Source organism: Ochlerotatus camptorhynchus, unplaced genomic scaffold, assembly GCF_037179485.1.
Source record: "Ochlerotatus camptorhynchus isolate MF236.1 unplaced genomic scaffold, CSIRO-AGI_Acam_v1.1 ptg000379l, whole genome shotgun sequence".
Lineage (NCBI taxonomy): Eukaryota > Metazoa > Arthropoda > Insecta > Diptera > Culicidae > Ochlerotatus > Ochlerotatus camptorhynchus.
This window is the reverse complement of record NW_027040867.1, coordinates 1392035-1417609: the sequence shown is the minus strand read 5'-3', so window position 1 is coordinate 1417609 and position 25575 is coordinate 1392035. Positions and strand designations below refer to the sequence as shown.

General features: G+C 40.9%; 1 protein-coding gene across 1 annotated transcript; it reads right to left on the bottom strand.

Annotated features, from left to right (window-relative positions):
• Positions 1-1146: 1146 nt before the first annotated feature.
• LOC135710363 (uncharacterized) lies at positions 1147-17544 on the bottom strand. Its single transcript, XM_065232917.1, has 3 exons — positions 16958-17544; positions 1980-2818; positions 1147-1918 (listed from the first exon to the last, which is right to left on the bottom strand). The coding sequence occupies exons 1-3, from the start codon at positions 17384-17386 to the stop codon at positions 1483-1485; spliced, it is 1704 nt and encodes a 567-aa protein (XP_065088989.1). The 5' UTR covers positions 17387-17544; the 3' UTR covers positions 1147-1482.
• Positions 17545-25575: the final 8031 nt, after the last annotated feature.

Genomic DNA, 25575 nt, shown 5'->3' with positions numbered 1-25575 from the left:
CTTCAACGTCTTTATTTCAGATGTCTCTTTTCTTTCAGGGTGTGGGTCGAATCGTCCGTGTTCTGACGAGAAAACACCAATCAGGTCTTGATGTTCTGACCGACCATTTCAAAAGCTGTATGATTTGTATCAATGCAGCTAAAACACAGACCGTACTATTTCCGCACTCCAATTCATCTCGGCTTGTCCCGCCTGGTAAATTAAAAGTCCACCTTGATAATACTCCCATTGAATGGGCAAGTGAAGTCATATACCTTGATCTCACCCTTGATAGCAAGTTGCGGTTCCGTTCCCATGTGTACAAAACATCCACCAAGTCCAACATCTTGATTAGGTTGCTCTACCCACTTATCAACAGAAAATCCACCCTTTCCTTAAAAACAAGCTGCCGTGCACAAGTTCCATCACCTTAAACTTCAAAGGATCCAGAGCAAGATCCTAAGGATGATTCTCAATAGTCCCCCGCGGTCCGAAATTGTGAGCTCCACCGCCTGGCTGGTCTTCAGACACTGGTTCGAAATGTTCAGAGACGCCGGTCTGAGATCAAATCACCGATCTTGCTAATTAAGTTAAGTTATTAGTAGTTAGGTAGGATAGTTAAGCTAACAAAACTATCCAGCTGCAAATTTCACCAAACGGTGGTGAGATTGAGTTTCATAATTTTTACTTTACACCCGAACGCAACCGAAACTTCCATAGCGCTTCCACAGTCGCTTCGTATTTGCCATCGGTGAAGAGAAAAAACAGATAGCATTATTATACCTTCTCTTTCTAAGAAAACGAGGTGCAACGGAATCACTCTTGCCTCGATTCAACTCTTAGCTTCAACTTTACACGTTCGGAATAGCAATATCAAAGTAGCTGGTAAAATAAATATCAAGCATGATATTTTAATCCAATTTCACACGTGATATTGAGAGCGAATGAGAACGGAAAAATATCAATTTGCTTATGATAATGCCATCACTGATCATGAGATTGGGCCCATCTATAATAAATTCGATTTTTTTTTATTAATCTATGGGTAACATATGGTTAGTTTCGGATGATAATGAAGAGGAGACCTACATCGTTCTATAGGATTACCTCCTCTCCTATATTTAGTATACTTATTAAATTATGCATGGACCCAGTTTGTGGGTAGCAAAAGCTTCTTTATTAAGTTTTATTTTTTAACACATGTTTTCTTTATTTTACAGAAGTGTGGTAAGTGTTTGAGTAGAGAAAAGCCAGTTTGAAGTAATTTTTTTCCCTAAATACGCATGCCTTAAAACATCAGCTCTATTCACAATGGGTCACATTATTCGAGAAGTTTAGAATGACGTTTCCTGCCACTCCAACTTAGCAAAGGACAATATTTTGATTTTTTTTTCAGAATCTCGAAGAAATGGGGTTTTGTTTATTCTCAGCTTGAAAATCTAGAGTTCATTGTTTAATTTTCCTAAATTCGCTGGTAGATGGTCGTTCTTAAACTGGTGATGATTAATTGCCCAATTTTTTCTGATCATCGGCTTTCAAATTTCCTGGAATACTTCCAAACTGGCTAAACTTAGGAACCAGTGATAGTCTTCTCTCTTGAAAATCACACTCTCCACATTGATCCCCATTAGCAGCTTGATGTTTGTCGTACTTTTTCAGCCAAACTAGGTGAATCAACTTGTAACAACATCCACATACAATTGCAATGTATCCCATATACCGGAATGCCAATCTCGTCCCGTACAGAGCAATGAGATATCCTCCGAAAAACGAGCCAATTCCTTTGCCCAAACAGAAGTGCACCATCCCGGAGACTCCGATCAAAGTGGCAACCAGGCTGTTTGGAGCCAGTACAGAACAATAAGTGGTGGCCACCACCCACATGAAGTAGCAGGAGATTGCTTCGTTCAACTCCACCGGGAAGCACCAGAATGGATTACTGAAATGATTATCAATTATCAGAGTCTTGAGCAATGTGTTGGTAGGTAATTTCCACTTACCTCATAAAAGAATAACCTAGGATTCTGATGGCGTGTGCGAAGAATGCCATCACCAGGAGATTGACATGTCCTGCCCATCGAGTGATCGGTCCAGTGAGATACATCATTGGAATACTGGCAACAGTCCCAACCGTGTAGGTCAACCCAAGAAGGTAGTTGGGAGATCCCATTTCTTTCATGATCACAAACAGATAGCTCTCAATGAATCCCCAGAAATTTCCCAAGAAGAACAGGAAGAATAAGAACATCAGTACATGTGGTAGACGAAGGATTTCCCACAGATGCTTCATGATGCTTTCCGAGGGTAACTTCTTGCCAACCGGAAGTAGAAATACCGATATTAGCGATAGTCCTAGCAGAATGTCGTAAGTGTAGAAGGCCGGTGTATAGTAAGTACTGTGGCTATCTTCGGAGTAATAGTCGATGAGCAGCCCGGTGAGTGGAGTAAAGATGGCCATTCCAGCACTGGAAAACAATTTTTCCTGACCGAAATCGCCCCCATACTGTTCGATCATTGTCAGGGCGATGGGATCGGTGATTGTCAGGCTTGCCGAAAACATTGCAGAGGCTATGAATCGGAACAGGAGGTAGTACCAGAATGTTCGATCGTATTCCGTAGTGTTGGGGCATTTTAAGACCATTGATGAGATATTTGCAATTTGGGATTGTTGTAAAAAGCAGTTTGGGAGAGTTATTATGCCGCAATATTTTTCATCATCATCTGCAGTTGCAAATATCTCCAACTTTGTGCCGTTTCTTGTGGCCAATGTGCATTTTTCCACGAGTTTCTTTTCCATAATCGATAGTGTTGGGCATCCGTTGTTGCTGCATGGTTCATTCTGCAATAAGAGATAAAAGCGATAAGTTTTGCTCTTTGATTTGGCATTAGAATTTGTAATGCATTAATTATTCCTATTTTCTGGCTGCCATAAAAATGTGACATGAAAATATGTAATAGATGACAAAACTCATGATTTTTTATTCAAAAAAAAAAAAAAAATTATGCTGAAAAGTGAAAAGAAACTATGCTGATGGAAAAGCAGAGCCAAAGTAGTTACGCATGTCGTACACTCGCACGTGTTAAACGTTGCCCCCCAACGTTCAACACGTGCGAATGTATGATTTTCAACTTAATTGCCCTAACAATTATCATTGGAAACAATCACTTCAATCGATGATTTGTCTTAATTTCTATCTCACCCACGCAAACAAACACCATCATTAGGTATAGGAATCTTTCTCCTACTAGTTGGTGCTGTTAGTTTTTGTGAGTGAGCTAGCAGTTGCCACAAATCGTCGATTGTAGTGATTGTTTAAAACATCAGATACGTCGATTTGAATAGTTACGCTTGAATTAACAATGTTGGTGTTATGAGGGTTCTGTAGACTATGATTTAGACTTGTAAAATGCTTTAAAACCACGATAAAACTTGCAATGTTACTTGGGCGGGACCATCCTGGTTGTAATTATGTTGCTTCAATACCAGACGAAGATACGGACTCTGGTATTCAGTTGGACACTGTATTCACATAGCTTACCACACGTATGTGTAGTTCCCAAGCAACACGGATTGTCATAAAGAAGTTGAAAATACTTTGTAATGACTAACGCAAAGAATCACTAATACCTTAATATACATCATTTAATACATTTATACAACCTAAAAAGCGCAAGACGCGGAGCTTATACAACTAATTAATGGTCTTATAACATGTTTTGGAAACATCATAAAAACCAGCGACAAAAAAAAAAACCAATAAAAAATCTTGAGCATGGGATTCGATCACTGGTCCTTGGCGCGGTAGACTTGTTTCTACCTAACTAGACCAACACCGCTTGATGAAAGGTTTGTTATAAGTATCTATCATGTTCTTGCCAATGGCATGAAAATTATTTTCTCGTTCAACACGCCTTCGATACGTCATGAAGACGTTTTGTTAGTAGCAAAGCGTACATCTAATTGCCAGAATGTTATTTAAACGTATTTTCAACTCCTTATAAGACAACCTGCACATTTTCAGTTGTATTAATTTATGAGATGTCATAAAAAAGTATTTTCAACTTTCTTTATAACAAACCTCCGAATACCTCATAAGAAACTGTCAATCACTGCATGAAGAGACAGTCCGGCTCAATGGCACCGTCAATGTTTACGTCAATCTGGATTGATTTTGTATACGACAAGTTTTATAGGGGTATTAAAACAGTAAGATGCACGTTCAAATAACATTTAAACATAGAAGCAAAAGAAAACTATTTTAGAAAATGTTGAATCGAAAAAGTATGATGAAAACATCTCTAAACCTCATATATAACGTAGGATGTTTTCTGCATCTCTTATAATACATTTATACAACAATCCGTTCTAATTCTTTTTCAAAAGATGTTTTATGTGTTACTTGGGTTACAAATGTACGTATGGCATAGGACGTGATTCAAATAATCAAATGGAACACAACGCACGAGTGAAACATTGCCATTGCCATTGCCATCATAATTGAAACACACTTGAAGACCGAGACGAACGAAACAGTAATTTTTGAAACTTCTACGTTCCCAACAGTTTTCTGAATTCAATGGAACTGTTCTTAAGTTCTAGAAATTTGCTTGGTCGAAACTTCCCTAAAATTCCCACAATTTTCCTGATAATCTTGGTCTGAGTTTTATTTATTTATTTATTTATTTATTTTATCTCTCTGTGGATCTCTAAATCTGCCAAAGATGTCTTAATGAAGCTGGACAGGGAAAAGCCAGTTTAAGCTAAGCGATGCTCAAATTGGCGTAAAACCCCTGTATATTTTCCAGCAAAGCAAAACATTACATAAAGTAACACACAATGCAAATACAGTCATAAGGTTAAAAACATGGCAGCTTTGGTCCAGCAGCGTCATTGATCTGAACTGCCTTTTTTTTCCTTGATTTGTTTTCCGTCGATCATGTTTTCCATGCTGAGCACCAATGCTACCGACGCCAGCGAGGCAGCTCCCACACCTGGACCCTACCTATCGACCCATCAACTCATGAATCGGAAACCAACGGCTTTATTTCCTTTCCGAAGGAAGGCGTGATCAGAGATATTATGCTCCAGAACATCCTGGTGGTGCCGACTGGGATTGAACCCAGGCTTGCTGGGGTAAGAGGTAATCACGCTTACCACTACACCATCGGCGCCGCTGATCTCAGTTGTCATCCAGAAGTAAGGCAACCACCGAAAAAAAAGAATTCAAATCCAGTAGCACAGCTTACACAGCCTTGAACAAGGTGTACAGTTACTCACCTACTGCATACAATTTCTTTCGCATCACAGAGTTAGATTCGGTTGGTGAGACGATTCCATATGACAGCAGAAGGAACATGTAAAACAAAGATATCGGATACTTCGTTGAAGCGTGAAGCCATGAACCGTATCGGGTCGTGTTGGCAGTATCTACTATTGCGGAGCTCCAGATACAGCATATTATGTCTACGAAGGGGGTGTTCAGGCACAAAGACGCTTATATATCCAAGAATATCTAGAGCATCAACCTAGTTCGTCAGGACCTTAGTGATGAAAACTGTTTGCTGGTTAGACCTACACACTTAGAACAATCATGTAAATTTACGTGCTTCAAGAGTGACATATACGAGCGTCAATTATTCCATAAATTTAGTCATAACAGAAGCGAAATAAAGCTCAATCAAACGAGTGTACCCCATTAGGCATAAATACGTTAGGCATACGGACGTTAGGCATACGGACAATAGGCATAATGGACGTTAGGCATAGAGTCATTAGGCATAATGGACGTTAGGCATAATATAGATTAGGCATAATAGACGTTAGGCATAAAATACCTTGCTGCTGTGTAACTCTAGAAACCTGTTTCGAGCATGGTAAACAATGCTTAAATTAAACTAAGCGTTGAATAAAAAATGATACAAGTTAAACAAACATAGTTTATATAATAAGCACAGTTTGGAATCCATTATCCATCAAATCATAAGTGACGTAGCAACATATTTACTTAGATCCACGATTAGTAGCGATAGCGGTTTAGTAATCTGGCAATGAAAACTCAGCATAGTTTTGAACTATATCTTGAAATCAATCGCATCTAGAAATAAAAAAAATCACACATTTGTTCTAATATATTTTTACACACACATTGCAATTGTCAAAGAAGAAAAGGTTTTCCTCAAAGAACAGCTCATGAAATAAAGAATGGTGAATTCTGTGATTTTTCATTCAATAACAACAACAAAACAGCTAAGGTTGAATAAAATATGATGCCGAAGAACAGCTCATGAAATGAAGAATGGTGAATTCTGAGGTTTTTCATTCAATAACAAAAAAAAACATACCATACGAGTTGCCGAAACAAACAAGGAACTGTGGCAAACGTACCATCTGGAACCCAATACTTTGCCTATCCAAGACGTCGCAAGTTTTCATGAGTTCCATAAAATTAAGGCTCTTTCATTATTGTCACCGAAGTCAGCAATCAATAGACGGTCCCCATTATCATCCTTCTAGAATTTATCGGGTAGATTATGCCTAACGTCCATTATGCCTAACGTCCTTTATGCCCAACGTCCATTATGCCTATCGTACATTATGCCTAACGTCCGTATGCCTAACGTCCGTATGCCTAACGTCCGTATGCCTAACGTCCGTTTGCCTAACGTCCGTATGCCTAACGTCCGTATGCCTAACGTCCGTATGCCTAACGTCCGTATGCCTAACGTCCGTATGCCTAACGTCCATATGCCTAACGTTTTTTTTTTTTTTTTTTTTAATCTTTATTTTAGAGATTTTTAGCCTGAGGCTAGTTCATCTCTTAATATGCCTAACGTCCGTATGCCTAACGTCCGTATGCCTAACGTCCGTATGCCTAACGTCCGTATGCCTAACGTCCGTATGCCTAACGTCCGTATGCCTAACGTCCGTATGCCTAACGACCCCAATCAAACGTACTTTTCGTCGAACAACGAACTTTTCAGTCTCGAAGCACTTAATATTACATGACATGTTTGTTTACGTCTCATATTTTTTTTATCAAAGATGGATTCCGTCACATGTAAAATTAGCTATTTCTAAGTGTGTACGTTTATCCAGTGCTTCGATACCTAGCAGAATACAGCGATGTTCGTATGGCGGCAAGTTAGAACCGTCACGCCAAAGTAGATGTCGCAGAGCTAAGCGCACAAATTTTGTTTGAATCGCCTCTATTCGATTCGACCATATATGGACACCAAACCAATATAGCGATTTCCAGAATGTAGCAAATTAGGGCACACTACTGTGATTTTAGGCATAGAGGGTCATCGCAAGTCGATGTGTGTGAGGACGAACTTCACGAACGAAAGTGAGGTGATTGAGAGGTGGAAGCAGTACTATGACGAACACCTCAACGGTGATGGAGCAGAAAACGAAGGTAGCACGGCAAAAGACCTGGGAGCACACGCAGAAGACGACAGGATACCGGCCCCTGATCTTCAAGAAGTTGAGGAGGAGATCGGTTGGCTGAAAAACAACAGAGCAACTGGTGTAATTGCCAAGATTTGTGAGGAAGAGATATTACCGGAGGAGTGCATCTACAAAAAAGGCGACAAGTTGGATTGCTGAAATTACCGCGCGATCACACTCCTCCAGCGCCGCCTACAAGGTACTCTTCCAAATTGTATGCCGTCGCCTGTAAGAGAGTTCGTGGGGCAATACCAGGCGGGATTCATGGGTGCCACGCTACTACGGACCAAATTTTCGCGATTCTTCAGGTACTGCAGAAATGCCGCGAAAACAACTTGCCCACACATCATTTGTTCGTCGATTTCAAATGCGCATACGACACAATCGATCGAGATCAGATATGCCAGATTATGCACGAGTATGGATTTCCGAATAAACTGACAGGATTGGTCAAGGCAACGATGGATCGAGTGATGGCAAGATGATGGACTTTAGTGTCTGCTATTCATCATCGCGTTAGAAGGTGTGATAAGAAGAGCTGGGATATACAGGAGTGGCACGATCTTCAGGAAGTCCATCCAGCTTCTTGGCTTCCCCGAAGACATCGACATCAAGGCACGGAACTTTTAGACGATGGCGGAAACATACATCAGACTGAAGGCTGAAACTAGACGGATTGGACTTGCTATCAACGCATCGAAGACGGAATACATGAGAGGAAGAGGTTCTAGGGAAGGCAATGTTAGCCTCCCACTCCCATCAGATTGAGGGTAACAAAAACGAGGTGATCGATGAATTCGTGTATTTGGGCTCACTGGTGACCGCCGAAAATGATACCAGCAGAGAAATTCAAAGATGGTAGGGAATCGTATCTCGTTTGGACTCCGGAGGACGCTCCGGTCGAATAAAATTCGCCACCAGACGAAGTTCCGAGTACCGGATGATAGAACGAATACCACATCATTTATGGACATCAAGGGACCCAGCTTACTTTCTTGAGGTACTCCATACGTAACCCTAATTGTGGATAAGTGAGATGATCCAATCTTCCCCCTCATAGATAGATCTGACAGTAGACTGGCCTACATGTGAGAAAATTTTAATCATTTTTTTCAACGGGCCAACCCCTAGATTTGTGCCATTAGGTGAGAAAACCACTCTCTGAAAATTTCAGCTCATTCGAATGTAACACGAGCTGGCGCTTTTGATTTAAAATTTATATGGGGATATTGGTTGAAATGTAGCGGCATCGGTGGTGTAGTGGTAAGCGTGATTATCTCTCACAGGCCTGAGTTCAATCCCAGTCGGCGCCGCTGGGATATTCTGAAGCATAACATCTCTGATCACGCCTTCCTTCGGAAAGGAAGTAAATCCGTTGGTCCCGGTTCATGAGTTAATGGGTCGATAGGTAGGGTCCAGGTGTGGGAGCTGCCTTCCTGGCGTCGGTAGCATTGGTGCTCAGCACGGAAAACAAAATCGACGGAAAACAAATCAAGGAAAAACAAATTTGGTTGAAATGTATGGAGAAATAATATTCCTTCACTCTTTCGTGCATAGAACTGGTTCAACAAACTCGATTAAGCTCTGAATTTCAGCACACGTACCGTATGCGTGATAATGTTTGCACCATCGTACAAATAAGGTTCCCGTTTCACCTGTGCATACAATGCCTTGGTTTTCTTTGCATGCACGTAACCTATAGCTCATACAGTAGGGGTCTGTTCATAAACTACGTAGACAGTTTTTTTTATTCTTGACCCCCCCTCCCCCTGCATAGACAATAGTCCATACAAAAAATTAAAATTTGTATGGGCCGTGGATAATTATCATCCCCCCCTAAACTGTCTACGTAGTTTATGAACAGCCCCTAGTAGTCTGTGTATAAAAGAAAATGATTTACTTAGTTTGACAGTTGCACCATGACGAAGTGGCAGCGTATTCGTGATTTGTCGCAAAAAACATTTCAATCATCGTGGGAGTGTCCCGGTGGACCGTCAAAAGGGTTATAGACCGAGAAAAGAAAGGACAACTATCCGCGAAGGTGGCCACAGGTCGTCCGAGGGTTATCGCTGCTATCAAATGGAAGATTCGAGTGAATCCAGTGCGTTCAATAAGGAAAATGGCAAAGGAACACGGGATCAGTGACTTTACGGCACGGAAGATCGTAAAGGAAGATTGCGGGTTGAAGTCGAGGGAACAAAAAAAAAACTCACATGATTACCAACGGCATCCGGGAGCTACGAGTCGAACGATGCAAGAAAATCTTGAACTTCCTTAAGCGAAAAAATCTGGTAATCCTGTTCGCCGACGAGAGCATGTTTACCGTCGATCCCGTATCAAATTCCAGAACCGACCGGTATATTAGTTCTCCTCCGGTAAAAGACGTGGCCGACGAGCACAAGAACGTGTATCTGACCAAGCATCCTGTTAGCGTTATGGTGTTTGGATTGGTGGCTTCCGATGGCAAAAAAAATGGACCCGGTGTTCATTCCAGAACAGGTCAACACGGAGGTTTACATCAGGATTTTAAGTAAGAATGTTCTTCCGTGGAGCAAAGAAGAGTACGGTCCGAAGCCAAATGTTGTATTTCAACAAGATGAGGCTCCGTGCCACACCTCGAACCGAAATGGATCCAGACTACATTATTAGAACCTGCCGTGCATTCCGAAAGCGTGTGGAGGCCGTAATTGCAGCAAGTGGAAACTAGATCGATAGTTAACATAGTTTAAGACTCTGAGAAACATCCCCCATTTGAATAAATAAAAAAAAAAAAAAACGTAAACGATATTTTTGAGAATTTTTTTATTATGACATTTATTTATTTATTTGTCTGCATCAACAGGCTGTGTATAGCCCCAATGATGATTTAAGTAACTTAAATCAAAAAATAAAAACTAAGAATAAAATACATAAATAAAACAAACAATCATTCACGGTTAACTGTGCCAGAAAAGAACGATGAGAAGTATCTTCGTAGCAGCTGTCGAGGCATATGGAAATCGAAGATGCCCGAGACTCGATTGAACACTTGTTGCAGCCCACCTATTGCACCGTTTATGCCATAGTTTGTGCGCTGAAGTGGCAATCTCAGCATAACGTTGTTACGTAGCGCACGGGGTTGGACGTTGATGTTGACTTGCCCCAAGATTGCACTGCAATCAATTCTACCTTGTAAAGTTTCCGCAATGAACAGGGCCCTAGAGGTGTCTCTTCTAGTTCGGAGATGCTCCAGATCAATCAGCTGGCAACGACTTTCATAGCTGGGCAGATGAAATGGGTCTCTCCAAGGCAGCTTCCGCAGAGCGAATCGAAGAAAACGGCGTTGAACGGACTCAACTCTCTCAGCACCATTGTTGTAGTTTGGACTCCAGACCACAGAACAATATTCCAGAATGGATCGCACCAAGGAACAGTACAGTGACTTCAAACAGTAGATATCGGAGAAATTCTTTGCTATCCTGAAGATAAATCCCAATGTCCTAGACGCCTTGTCGACAACGTATGAGATGTGCTGCTTGTACGTAAGTTGAGAATTCAGAATAACACCCAGATCTTTCACATGGTTCACACGGTCGATTACAGTGCCGATAAGTTTGTATTCAAATGTGATTGGTTCTTTCTTCCGAGTAAAAGTGATCACTGAACACTTAGTGGGGTTAACCACCATTCGGTCCAAATTACACCAGCTGGCAAAGGCTTCGAACTGACGTTGAAGGAAGTGACAGTCATCAATCGAGTGGATTCGTAGGTAGATTTTAAGATCGTCTGCATACGATAGTCGTGGGCCTTCACGTCATTGAAGTAGAGTAAGAAAATCAAAGGTCCCAGGTGACTTCCTTGAGGTATTCCTGACGTAGCTAGATAGATATTGGACCGATTGTCACCAATGGCAACCATCAGTTGCCGATCAGTGAGATATGAACGAAACCATCGCAAGAGGTTGCCGCTGACCCCAAGTCTATGCAACTTGGCAATCGCGATGGCATGGTTTAGCTTATCGAAGGCAGCTGACAAGTCGGTGTATATGACGTCTGTTTGAGTCCTCTCTGCCATGCTTTCCGTAAGATACGATGTCAAACACAGCAGATTTGTGGAAGTAGAACGACCGGAAGTGAAGCCGTGTTGATCACCACTTAGATACTGCTTACAATGAGAAAGTAGAGGCTCCATGATGACTAACTCGAATAACTTCGAAACTGCACTCAACGACGTAATTCCACGATAATTGTCCACATCCTGTTTGCTGCCCTTTTTGTGGATAGGAAACATATGTGCAAATTTCCAACAAGATGGAAATGTACCACTCGAGATGGACAATCGAAATAGGTGAAGCATGGGCATCAGCAAGCTGGCGATATGCTTTTTCAGGAATACGGATGGAACGCCATCGGGTCCTGGATTGAAGGACGACTTGAGTTGTGATGCGGCAGTGGAAATCATCTCGACGTTGACATCCATCGCACCCAGTGTTTGACCGTACAGTGGAACATTACTAGCTGCTAGGGTAACGTGTTCGTCAGTTAATCTCTCATTCGTGAAAACACTGGCGAACTTCTCAGAAAACAAGCGACAGATCTGCTGAGGAGTGGAAGCAACTGCTCCATTCAACACCATTGAAGAAGGTAGGCCGGATTCCTTGCGCTGCTCATTTACGTAATTCCAGAATGACTTCGGGTGCGACTTGAGTTTCCTCTGAATCCCTCGTTGATATCGCGAATAGCATCGACGGCTAACTCGCTTGAACTCATAATTGAGCCTAACGTAGTGACGTTTCAGCGAAAGCGTACGATACTTAGTGAATTTTCTTAATGCGGCTCTCTTGGTCGACTTCAACCTACGCAGTTCACTCGTCTGCCAGGGAGGATGAGAAATTTTACGGTGAACTCTTTTCGGAACGTGCCTGTCAATGACATAAGCCAAGACATGTGAAAATGTTTGCGCAGCGGTTTCAACATTATCAGGATCGAGGATGCTCTCCCAATCTATACTAGATAGCACGTTGACGATACTACGGTGATCGGCTTTCCGGAAATCGTATGACACGGTCGTGGAAATGTCGTCAAAGACCCGATCGTGATTGTCAGCAACAGTGACAACCAAGGGAGGGTGATGATGTACTTGCTTTACTAGTGGAGAAGGTGCCGTGGAGATGAAAGGAGCGGTGTCCTGAACGCTAACGAAGCAGAGGTGCAGGCTACGGTTGTTTTCGTTGACTACGTGGTTTATTTGAGATAGTGTTGCTGTACTATAGCAGTCGAGAAGGCTAACTGATCCTGTATAAAATACAGAGTGTACAGGGTCTGGGTAGAGAAAGCCGCTGTAAGATGGTTTCCAGGAAACACCGGGTAGATTGAAGTCACCCAGAACGATTATCTCATCAGTTGGTGTCGCACTCTTCATTATGGTGAAAACGGACCGGCAATGGGTATCGATAAGTTCGTTGTCACGAACCCGGTCAGGTGCAATATACACCGCACATAGGTACAGTGTGCGATCGCTCAGTTCTACGGCCACCCAAACTTGTTCCACACAGTTCCACAAGACGTTTTCAATAGCTCTCGCCTTTAACCCGGAACGAACTGCCACGAGAACACCACCTCCAGTAGATTTCCGACTGTTTTTCTGATTTCTGTCACAGCGGAAAACCTCGTATTCGGATCCGAATACCTGGATGGAAAGCGTTCGAGAATCGAGCCAAGTCTCGACAAAAACGATGACATCGTAGCACCGGTCCGATACAGCTAGGTGGTAGTCAAGAACACCAGAATTCATTCCGCCTACGTTTTGGTAGTAGAAAATGACGTCGTGTTTACTACGGTCGGTGGTCGCACGAGGTAAGGCGTTTTCCCTGGAAGTCATGGAAATATCAGGTGGCGAATGGACATGAACAATCTCAAGTGGATACTCGCCGTAGTGAGTAGGTTGGAAGACCCCCTCTCCACATCCAACCACAGGCCCGGAACGACTATGAAGATCGGAGGCGGCAGATGGCAGGACTGGGTCAGAGGGATTGGGGGCTTCCACAATGCTTTCTACAGCGCGTCCCAGGTTCCAATTAACAGGAGTAGAAGCATTTCCTCGATCGGTGACATCCAGAGTGCTGAAATTCAACTCGGCATCAGGCAGCGAATGTTCAGAATAATATTTGTACTTGCCTGACATAGCAAGTTGGAAGACCCCCGATCCACATCTAAGCTCAGGGCCGGGACGACATTGATGTACGCTGGCAGGAATCGGCATGATTGAGTTAGAGGAACCGAGGACTTCCCAAGTGCTTTCTACGGTGCGTCCCAGTTGAAAATACTCATCGTTCGTTCCTGCGATGCGTCTATTTGTCCGAAGTGCAGCAGCAACAGGATTCACTTCATCATGGTCCGGACAGCTAATGATAACCTGGGTGCGGGATAACTCGTCACGCAACGAAAAAGCTCGAATCAAAACAGTACTTGCCTGTGCAAGCATGGTGGAAGACTCCCTTTCCACCACCAACCACAGCACCGAGACGGCTGTGATGAACGGAGGCTGCGATATGCCGGACTGGGTTGGGGCGATTGGGAGCTTCCATCAGGCTTTCTACGGTGCGTCTCGGTTGAATTTCTGGAAGTGTAAGCTGTCACTCCATAGGGGCAGCATTCGTCAATTGGGTGATTTTCAAGCTTCGTGAATCTTCGAACTCACGGAACTGGATACTCTCAGGCCAAGAGTCGCAAGAAAGTGCCAGGTCACGCAGTTCTTTCTTGACGCCAATTTTAAACGATACGAAGTTCAGCGTTGTCTACCTTTGGGTACCAGTTTGGCCACCATTGGTGTTTCACTGGGGTCCAGTGCCAGACAGTCACGAACGAGTGACGCAATATCTTCGTTCGTGGTACTGGGGTGAAACGCCGATAAATATACCGACACCCAGCGTTGCCAGGTTGCCACATTTATCTGGCACAGCCAGAGAAATTTAAGCTCTGCCAGACAGATTTTTTGAGAAATCTGGCAGCTTCCTATGTTAATTTGCTGTGCCAGATTTTTGCCAGACTTTTTTTTCGGGTTTTGCCAGATTTTTTCAAAATAAACCTGGCATCTCTGCCCACACCTTATCCGCATTTTGGTTAACTGTTTTAATCGACTCACTGGGTGGTTTCGTGCCGCTGAGAATCGGTTTATCGTTCGAGTTAATCGAGGTCCGACGACGCTTTGGGGTGTTACGATTAGAGTTTAGACGATCCGATCTAGGCCAAGACAATGTCGATGTCGAAGCGGATGGTAGTTTCGAGTCTACTTTGGCCGCTAGGTCGGCCACTGCCGAATTCAATTTATCAATGTCCGCCTTCATCGAATCGACAGCTTCCGGTATTAAAGAGCTCTGCGTGCTGTCCCGGCTGACGATGTTGCGGAAATGACCGTTAGTGAAAAGCTCGGAACAGTGATCGCACATCCAGAACACGTTTTTCTCGTACAGTCCCAGCTGGTCAAGAAGCTCCAGTTCAACCTTGGCGCAGATGATGTGAAAAGTATCACCGCAGAATCCACGACAAAAAATGCGTTCCTTTTCGGAAACGGTCTTCTGGCACTTTTTACAAGCCATGGTCGAAAATTTCTGGCCGATGGTGTGAGTACTACAGCTATGCAAATGCGCCGAAGGGTAGGCAAAGGAAAGCTCGAAGTACACTGGGTTCAGCTATTGCCAGAACTATTTCAAAATAGCGCGTCGCAAAGCACTTGAAGATTGCGCTATTCACCAGCAGATGGCGCTTCAGACAAAAAACGTGACGGTAGTATAGCCACAGACAAACAGACGTAACTCTTCATTGTGTATCTTCGTTCATGCATTTAACGGTTGATTTGAATATTATCAGTTCCGCGAACTACTCGCCGCAGCGCTGGCATCTGATCACTTTGACGTTTCTATATATTCTGTAGAACTTTGATGCAATATTGTTAGCGAGCAAGCTTGTTTTCCGCGAGAAGTCAGATAGATGTCGTTACTGAGGTTATATGTTTTGAGATACTATGTTTTCAAGAACAAGTTTTTCAAAGAGTTACGTCTGTTTGTCTGTGGTATAGCAGTACAATTAAAACAAAACACCACGAATGACCAAAACACTTTTCAGAAATAATACCACTCAAGCACAAAAAAACTAGTTTCACACGCACGATTTCACTGCACAGGGTACTAATAAAGGACGGGATCACTAAACTGTGAATTTACGAATATATTTCCAACGAAAACAAGCAAACTGTTTACAAACAGTGAACAAAGCATTCGCGGAGCTGTATACATGGAGAGTATCAGTGATCGACATTGCTAAATGGTGCAAACATTATCACGCATACGGTAGCTTAAACAATAAGAAACAACTTTGCTGAAGACAGCATCACGATTCAAGTTAGTACTATGGAGATATTCTGCTCCTATATTTAAGCTACAACATTCAGGCAGCTTATTCAACGTATCTATTAGATTACTACAGTCTTCATCATGCTGTCTTGCCGTGTGGATCTATTTGATTTTTTACAGAAGGAAGTGTTACTACTACCTAAAGCTACAAGAAATTTTAACAGCACTCTTCAAAGAAAAAGGCAATCTCTAATGAAATTTATGTGAGCAATCAATTTGATTTGCTCACGGATGATGAGAATGATCCATCATCCAAGAAAAAATCAAGAAAAAATTCCCGGCTTAATGCCAAGAAGGAAAAGATTCCCCCTATTGTGATAACTACTTCCGATTTCCATGTTCTTCGCACGGAACTTTTGATCTTCGTGAAATTTTCGTGAAAAGCACTTCAAAGGATTCAGAACAATGTTCTGCAGATGATTTTGAAGTTGCCTCCCTGGTACAGTACAACCGAGGCACATAGAATTTCGAATGTTGAGACTTTAGAACAAATCTCCAACAAAATAATTAATAATTTTAGGCAAAAATCGATGCAATCCTCGATTGCAATGATTAATTTACTTTATACTTAGATAAGATTTAGTATTTGTTTTTAGTTTTAAGATATAACAATTGGAATCTGACATGCAGGTTTAAAAAACCTGTTTAAAATACTGAATTGCCAAGGCAGGAACAATGTAAAAACACTTAGATATGTATCATAGCAATTAAGGGTGGTAAGTTACTGCAGTAACTGGAGCACCTAGGTTAAAATGAACTGTAATTTATTTTGAATTTGGAAAAAATAGATTACCACTTAAATGCACTGTGAGAAAAAAACTTTATTTGACTGTACCAACACGCGATAACACTTTTTTTGTGATAACGTGAAGGAACTACAACGCTTTGTAAAAAAAAAACATTGCGGTATTGAGTTTGTCTAGTGTATATCTACAAAACGTAATCCCAAATTTTCCTACGCTTAAGAAAGCCCGTAAAAGTTAACGAGACAGGTACGATGTACAAAGTCATGTTTTGAAAGGTTTAAAGAACTTCAAATCAATTAATTTATATATGCTCAAAGAACACTGCGTTGAGGGTAAAAATTTAGCTCCAGCTGTGATATAACAAGACAGAAGCAAAAGATATAAGGCAGTACTAACCAAGACCATATTTCCGCTGTATGTTGAGTCCATAGTCACATTTAGTTCCACGATTCTCAGCTCCCATGGCTGTCTAATTGGCACCAAATCCAAAGAGTGATGAGCTGCCAAATTCAATACCAAGCTGACCAACAGAACCGGTTTGTACCGGCCGAACCTATCGATGATATATCCTGTGATGGGTGGACTAAGGCACGTCGTGAAAAGCAATGTCAAATAGATGGCGGCTATTTCTTCCACCGTTAGTCCAATGCTTTGCATGTGCACCGTTAGGTATGGCACCAGCGACGACGTGGCCCCGAATATCAGGAACAAGGAAACCTTCAGTAGCACCAGGTGCGGATTGATGACACGGGCTTTCGTGCCGCCGGTCTTGATGGTTCCATTTTTCCCGGTTAGAGGTTCATCTGTATCCGTTTTCGACACCATTTTGCAACTGCGACTGTAACTGTCTTGAACTCTATAAAGGTGACAAATGCAGTGTGGCAAGAAATTAATTCGCTCCAATTTTCTACTCGAGCTCACTTAGCTACGCTCAATCACTTTCTTCGGCGCAAACCGCGCTTTGAAAATGTTCAACCGGTTGGGATGACTGATACGGATGGACTGACTGCCAATGGCAGCTGCTATAGGGACGGATTAATTTGATACATTAAACTAACGTTGAACATTCGTGTGGCTCGTGATAACTCAATGGTTTTATTACTTTACTCTTGTTGTATGGTAATATATCTAGCAAATTTAAATGATCTTGTAGATAAGTGTAGATAGGTAGTTATTAAACGTTTTTAAATAAATGTGGCAGATTTGGCCACCCGGAAGTCTAGTCCTGTGGAAAAGGAGGACCATAATTATTAATTACTATGCTATAAAGCATGTTCACATTGAAGGCGACAGGAGCCTCATAACATGGGTAGATCAACTTTTCGTGGTACGTTACGGGATGTAAGATCTTCCACCGATTCCTAGTCCTGACTACTTCAAACTTGGGGAACAGGATGTTTCAGTAATTAATGGAACATATCTTAGTCCTTGTTACTTTTTATGCCTTTTTGATAGTGACAAGACTCAGCTTTGTCCACCGAGGATGATCTTGAAATAAGGAAAAATGATTTAGTATTCATCTATGTGATTCCTAATCTTCTATTCGTTGTTCCCTAGTTTGAAGTGGTTAAGACTAGGGTTCTGATGCATGGTCATATTTTTGTTGCTAAGGAATCCTATTTTGATTGGCAAAGGGTCGCGCCTTTGGAGGGTGTTCCAACACTCCGAAGGGTATAAATAGCGGGACCTTTCAATTAGAATCGATTCCTTTGTTGTTTAACCACACCAACGAAAACAAAACACTCGTGGAAAGTGATATTATATCACCATGACACAAAGAACTAGAACCAAGGGCCTGACACGCCGCCATCTTTTCGTAGCCAGCATAAAAACGTGGTCACATATCAATCTAAGAGGGCCCAGAGCGTGGGCCCGTGCCTATGCTTGCTACGGCTACTTGTTATTAGTATAGATAGGGGTGCCACCTCCTTGACTAGAACGTACACGTGCAGATTTAATGAACAGAGCTTAACTGGATGACGTACGATCGGAATGAAGATTTAAAAAATTTAAACCGAGAATTGCCAATAACCGGGTTATTCATGAACACTTTGACAAAACCGCGGAACATAGTAACCTGAGTAAATTTGCAGAGTTTTCTTCAAATAACGAGCCTATATGATGTAGCAGTAAAATCAAAAAGACATAACTCAAAACTGGAGACATAAACAGGACAAATTATCCAGATCATGTTGGAAATTCTATTTTGAAATTTTACAGGTTCAAATGTTCAATGATGTCTCTAAGTAATACACAATATCCCGATCGCATTTTGATCCCCAGGAACTTTATTTAGCCCAAAAGAATTCGGTTGAATATATTACAATGTTGCTAACATATTTATTAGATCTTCATGTTCAACAGGCTCAACAGTGACTTGTACAATTTACCAACAGCTTTTTTAAACCAACTCGCATGATAGAAGTACACTATCATAACATATGCAACCAACTCAACATAGCCATTAACTCTGTACATGAATAATATAATCGTAAAGTAGAAACTGAAGTCAAATCATGTCCCAAGAACTTTTTAAATTATGTAAAAACGAAATCGAAAAGTAATAATTTTCCGTCTCTAATGCATTTTGATGGAAATGGAGGTGAAAATCCTTCTGAAATCTGCAATGTCTGTGCAAATTTCTTTCAGGAAGTATTTACCACATTTTCTGAAAAAGACCGTGATCGCGGCATTCATTCTCGAAGTTTCTAACAACATATCTGTCAATCAGCTATCTCAACATGAAGTCCTCAATGCTCTAAACAATTTGGACGTATCTAAAGGACTAAGACCAGATGGAATTACACCTGTATTCTTGAAGAATCTTTGAGAACAACTTACCCTTCCTTTAGAACATCTTTTGTTTCTCAAAAATGGAAAATTCCCCGAAATTTGGAAATCGTCTCATTTGGTACCTATTTTCAAATCAGGCAAGACATTTTCTTTAATTATCGTGGAGTTACGAGAGATAAAAGAGATAATGCATCACAAAACTTTTTGATCCAATCGTTAACGACAACAAATTTCAGCACATCAAAAATTAAATTACCGTTCCGATTCAAATTTCGGACGATTCAAATTTCGGACACTTTCATTTTTAATTAAATATTACATCCAGTTAGAAACAAAGTAATGATGTTAGATGATCGTGGAGGGCACTAGTCAAAAAAATTTAAAATTTACAAGACATGTGGATCATATTCGACCGAGATAATCAACTTTTAAAAGTGTCCGAAATTCGAGTTTAAGTATCCGAAATTTGAATCGGCACGGTACAAACAAACAGCACGACTTTTTTAAGACCGCTCAGTGACTTATAACCTTCTTGAATTTGTAATTGAAGTTCTACAGGCTCATCAAAATATTCTATGGTATCCGATATATTGTACGAATTCATGATGCTCCATGGTTCTTCATCACATCAAGGGGGATAAGAAGTTATATTAACAAAATATGTTCCATTCTTCAAATTGTCTTGATGTTCTTCATATTCAACGACGTCTCGACTAAATTTGTGAAACCCAAAAAACTTCGTGGAGCCCCATTACATCATGTTAAGTATATGTAGTTGTAATGAAAACACATTTCTGGTCAAGTTATATTAAGGATTGGGTCTTGATAACTCCACGATATTTTAAAAGCTTAAGAAAACCCTTCGAATGTTACTAGTCTGTCTTGACAAAAATGGAATGGCTCTAATGTTGGCCTTTGGATCTAAAATTGGGCCCATCGCTAAAAATATCCTATTTATCAATTTTATCTAGATGAACGCGTCATTGGGACGGTACTAATGGATATTTTTGGACGCTATTGAAAATTTAGTCGAATGTGGAATTTATGTATGGGCATTTAGGCCGACATCATATCAATTTCCCCTGTATGTTCTTAGTTAAGCAATAAAATTCGAAAAAGTCTGATGACGTGAAAGACTTGTGAGGCTCTTTTGGCACCTACAATTTTTTTTCAAATACAGGTCCACGATGCTAATTGGATCATATAATAATTCAGGATATCGCACAAGACCTTATTTATCGTATGGAGCATATCTACACTTCAGGCTAATTTGGAGGTTTCAAAATACTTTGCCATTACATGAATAAATCCTATAGGGGAAATGGCTTTTTTGTTGGCCTATCGATTTATGATTGGGCCCATAGCTAAAAATCTGATATTTATTAATTTTATCTAGATGAACGCGTCATTGGGACGGTACTAATGGATATTTATGGTTGCTTTTGAAAATTTAGTTGATTGCAGAATTTATGCATGTGCCCAAGTTTGGGGCATTTAGGCCGACATTACATCCATTTCCCCTATATAGGGGCTATATGAATGCAAAAATTTAGTCGGAATATCGTACAATATCTCGGTGAGTCTGTAGAATCTCAAGATCTAGATTTGATGGACAATCTTAGATATTTGTCTGATACGGCCCATATGATGCAATGAGGTCCCATGTAGCTCCATGGATTCAAATAATAAGTCAGGACACTGTACAATACTTTGGTTGAGCCTGTAGAACTTCAAGAAATTAACTTCTGGATGGTTTGGTGGACTTGAGCTGTTTTGTCACTTTAACTATTTATCCTACATGATATAATATCAATTAAACCAATCTTCAAGTCCGGTAAAATGCACAAAGTGGAAAATTTCCGACCTATCTCGATCCTGAACTGCTTGGCCAAAGTTATCGAAAGTCTTCTGCATGAGAAGTTATATCCAGCTGTTCAACCCATAATCTCAGAGTTTCAGCATGGATTCATGAAAAAGCGCTCGACAGTCTCTAACTTGATGACTTACACGAACACTCTTATAGGTAGCATCGAGAAGCGTCAGCAAGTGGACTCCGTTTACATCGACTTCTCTAAGGCTTTTGACAAAGTCCCTCACGACCTAGCCATTATGAAGCTAAACCGCCTTGGTCTTCCACCGTGGATCGTTTGTTGGTTGAAATCATACTTATCATCCAGGAAGGCTTTCGTTAAGGTACGTGATTCCAGATCCGAGGTATTCCATATACCATCGGGGGTTCCACAAGGGAGTCACCTAGGACCTCTCATTTTCGTTCTGTTTATTAACGACGTGTGTGATATGCTAAGTTCCTGTAAGTTGCTATATGCGGATGATCTTAAGCTGTACCGTGTGATCAAATTGATCGTGGATTGTTGCGCACTACAAGCTGATATAGAGCGATTGTCATCCTGGTGTCAGATGAATGGAATGCAAGCCAATGCTGCCTACTGCAAAGTGATTACCCTTACCCGCTCTCACTCTCCGATCATTTTTGATTACTCTATGAATCAATCGCCGCTGGAAAGGGTTAATGCCATTAGGGATTATGGGCTCATCTTGGACAGCAATCTACGGTTTAACGAGCACATATCCATGACAGTTGCAAAGACCAACTCCATGCTAGGATTTTTGCGCCGCAATACTGCACAATTCGACGACGTGTACGCCCTGAAAGTACTGTACTGCTCTATGGTCCGCAGTGTTCTTGAATATGGAGTACAAATTTGGGCTCCATATCATGCTGTTCATGTACTGCGCATCGAGAGAATCCAGAAACAGTTTATAAAGTTTGCATTACGACGTCTGCCATGGACAAATCTAGATATCTTACCTCCGTACGAGCATAGATGTGCGCTTATTGGACTGCGAACACTAACAAATCGCCGAGTCTTTCTCCAGAGGATGTTCATATTTGACATGATTAGTAATCATATTGACTGCAGTTGTTTGCTCGGGAACATCAATTTCCACACTCCAGCTCGCCGTCTCCGCAACTATTACCTTCTGTGGACTCCCGGACATCGTACTGCTTACGGTTATAACAATCCTCTCGATAGATGTTGCAGACTGTTTAATGATGTGTGTGATGTTTTTGATTTTAATATAAGTAGACCAGTTTTTAAGAATAGGATTAAGTCACTTTAAACAGTCTGTATGGCTAAAATGTCAAAGATGGTGGTTAAATAAATAAATAAATAAATAAATAAAGGGGCTACACGAGGCTCTGCATATGCCAAAATTAAGTCTGAACATCGTAAATAATCCAATTGAATCTATAGAACATCAAGATCTGAACTTCAGGATAATTTGGTGAATCTTAAATTTATCGTATCACAAATATATATCCCCCTGATGTAATGAGCTCTAACAAAGCTCTCTAGAATCATACACAGTTTGAAAAAGTAGTGTACATTTCTGATACTATGATGCACATAAAAGGAGCATCATATACATATCTTCTTTCCTTTATTTAACGTCGGTCTCTGTTCCGCAATCTAGTGCCAATCACCGACGGACATCGATTGCCATCTGCGTAGGATATCGCACCCATTCAACACACATGGGCCGGGACCAACGGCTTTACTTCCCTTCCGAAGGAAGACGTGACCAGAGATTTTTATGCCTCAGAAAAATCCCACCGACCTCGGCTGGGATTGAACCCAGACCCGTTGGTGTGTTAGAAAGCAGTCACGCTTACCACTACACCACCGGCGTCGGCTGTACATACAAGTTCACATTATAGATCGTGTAAATTTATGAGACATAAACTGTATGCGACCGTCCATCTTTGAAAGCAACTAGTTTACATGAAAAGGAATTTTGTATGCATGAATGTTTGCATGCATGGATGTTTACATCAAGAGAAGAATGCAGATTTTTGTCTGACTACATTTTGTCGGGACTTTGAGAAAAACTTAATTCAGCATGTAGAACTTCAAGAATTAATTTTTCAGGATAATTTTAAGATCTTATAGTTCACCGTATGTGCTTTTTTTTATTTCATATGGTGTGTTTCGGCTCTTTGGTGTTTTTGGACACATGTCTTTGGATAACATGAGCTTTAAGTCTCTGTTAAACCTATAAAGGTAAACGTCTACGTTTCAGAATAATGTGGATCCCAAATTTGTTTTTGTAGGATATTTTATTGTTTTGGTCAAGGTTGCAAATACTCATTTCAGCTAAAACAATGTTTTTTTTTTTAAATTATGAAATAATTAGATGCTATGATCATATTTTGAATAGGTAAGATACAAGAAAAGGTTGCAAATAATGTGTTTGACATATTAAAACTGTTTCTTTCACTTCATGAGAGTCACAATCAGCGATTTTTCATACACTCACTCACTCACTCACTCACTCACTCACTGACTAACTCACTCACTCACTCACTCAGCGATCAGCATATCGCTGATTGTGACTCATAGAAATTTACAGGTTTTATGTTTCAAACGCATAATTTGTAACCTCTTCTTGTAAGTTACAAGTAAAACATGTCATCATACCATCTTTTGGTTTTATTATTCCGAAAAACATTATTTTAGCTGAAATGAGTATTTGCAACCTTTGTTTTGGTTTTTCAATTATAGCTGAATTCCACTAAAAAGCATTTAAGGTTCCTTAAAATATGAATAGGAAAAAATGTAACTGAAACGGCTAAGCAACTTTGCATACTTTTTTTTTTCCATAAACAAATCTAAAAAATGTAGCAATACAAAGAGAAAATCGATGAAGAGAATTGATCATCGCGTACACGCCCTTATCATGCTCACTGTCGAACTATTCATACAAGTTGATGTGGGTTTTATTACAAAATGGATCTAAAATTAAGTTTAGCTATCTTTCCGAATATTCCCCACTGAATACCTATGTGCATCTTCCGAACTAGTCCATGTCGCGAAATCACTACTCTTGGAATGCTGCAAATGTAACACAGAAAAGACCGGAAAAGTTTCCAGTTAAATGATAAATAACAACAAATAGGTACTACCTTCTCTTCCGGTATTGTTCCGGACGGTTGGCTGTCGTTGAAAGTCAGTACGGTTATTGTAGCAAATGGGAACAGGAAATCTTACCACGAGTGTACCATCCTTATAGCACTACCACTGAGGGCAAGTTGTCATACCCAGTAAGAGAAAACCGACGTCACATGAGTCCGTTCGCTACCGGCGCTGCTGGTGTTGAGACAAACAAATAAATTTTCGTCATTTTGTCTGTTGGAGAAGTTGCGACCGCAAAAATGTGCATTGCTCTGACTCTTTGTGGCACTGGCACATGCCCTTCGCATCCAGCCGATGGATGGGACAGTTTCTTCGCTAATTCCGTCACCCCTTGTGACCTGGATGAAGCTGTCGAGCAAAGGGTGGATCAACATGGTTGCGGTCGGTGGTATGGTGAAACTTTAGTAACTTTCAGCACCTTGCTGTATTGTGGCAGAACGAAAAGTTTGTAGGTATGACTAATTTTCATGTTCAGTGCATCTTAACAGGGTGATATAATGGAATCAAGGAGTGTCCGAGAAAAAGTAGGACACATTCAAACGGGCATGACTATTTATTTGAAATTTTCAAAATTGTGCCATTATTATTTCAGAGTGTACTGTTGATATTAAGATTTTGTTTTGTGTGTGTACAGTCAGCAGAATCCAAGATGACACTGACTCAGATCTTGCGCATCAATAATGAAAATTCGAATCATATCCCAACGTGCTGCATTCTGCAGTGGTCAAAAATGAGCCTAACCACGACTAAATTAAATACAACCAACCCTTTTTTACGCGGTCTTATTTTTTTCTTTTTCCGATGTTCAACTAAAACCAAGCTTGATGCAACTACAATACGCCGAACATCCTCCACCGAAAACGCGAGAAAACTCCATCGAAACTCACTAGAGAACCTCTGTTGGCAGCACCGTACCGTTTCGCATCTTCTTATTTTTTATGGGCCATACTCTTTGCTTGATTTCCTATCCACATGGGACTGATATGCGATTATGGGCAGTAATATAATCGCACATCAGTCCCATATGGATTTCCATCAATTTTGAGATAACAACACTATCCACTATCAATTGTCATCTAATTTCATATGATGTGATAAAGCTACGGACTTTGATCATGCAAATTGTGAAAACAACATCAAGTCAGTTTGTTCCATCAAGTAAAGTAAGTCTCATCCTTAAATTCAATGAAGGTGAAGTTACAGTTCTGCTTTTCGAATTGGCAT

What these genes read in the sequence shown, in the direction of transcription:
- LOC135710363 (XM_065232917.1), bottom strand. Translation starts at nt 17,386, where the DNA reads ATGGTGTCGAAAACGGATACAGATGAACCTCTAACCGGGAAAAATGGA. An exon ending in ACAGCGGAAATATGGTCTTG is followed by an intron (nt 2,819 to 16,957) that starts GTTAGTACTGCC and finishes CTCTTATTGCAG; the next exon opens with AATGAACCATGCAGCAACAA. An exon ending in CTAGGTTATTCTTTTATGAG is followed by an intron (nt 1,919 to 1,979) that starts GTAAGTGGAAAT and finishes TAATCATTTCAG; the next exon opens with TAATCCATTCTGGTGCTTCC.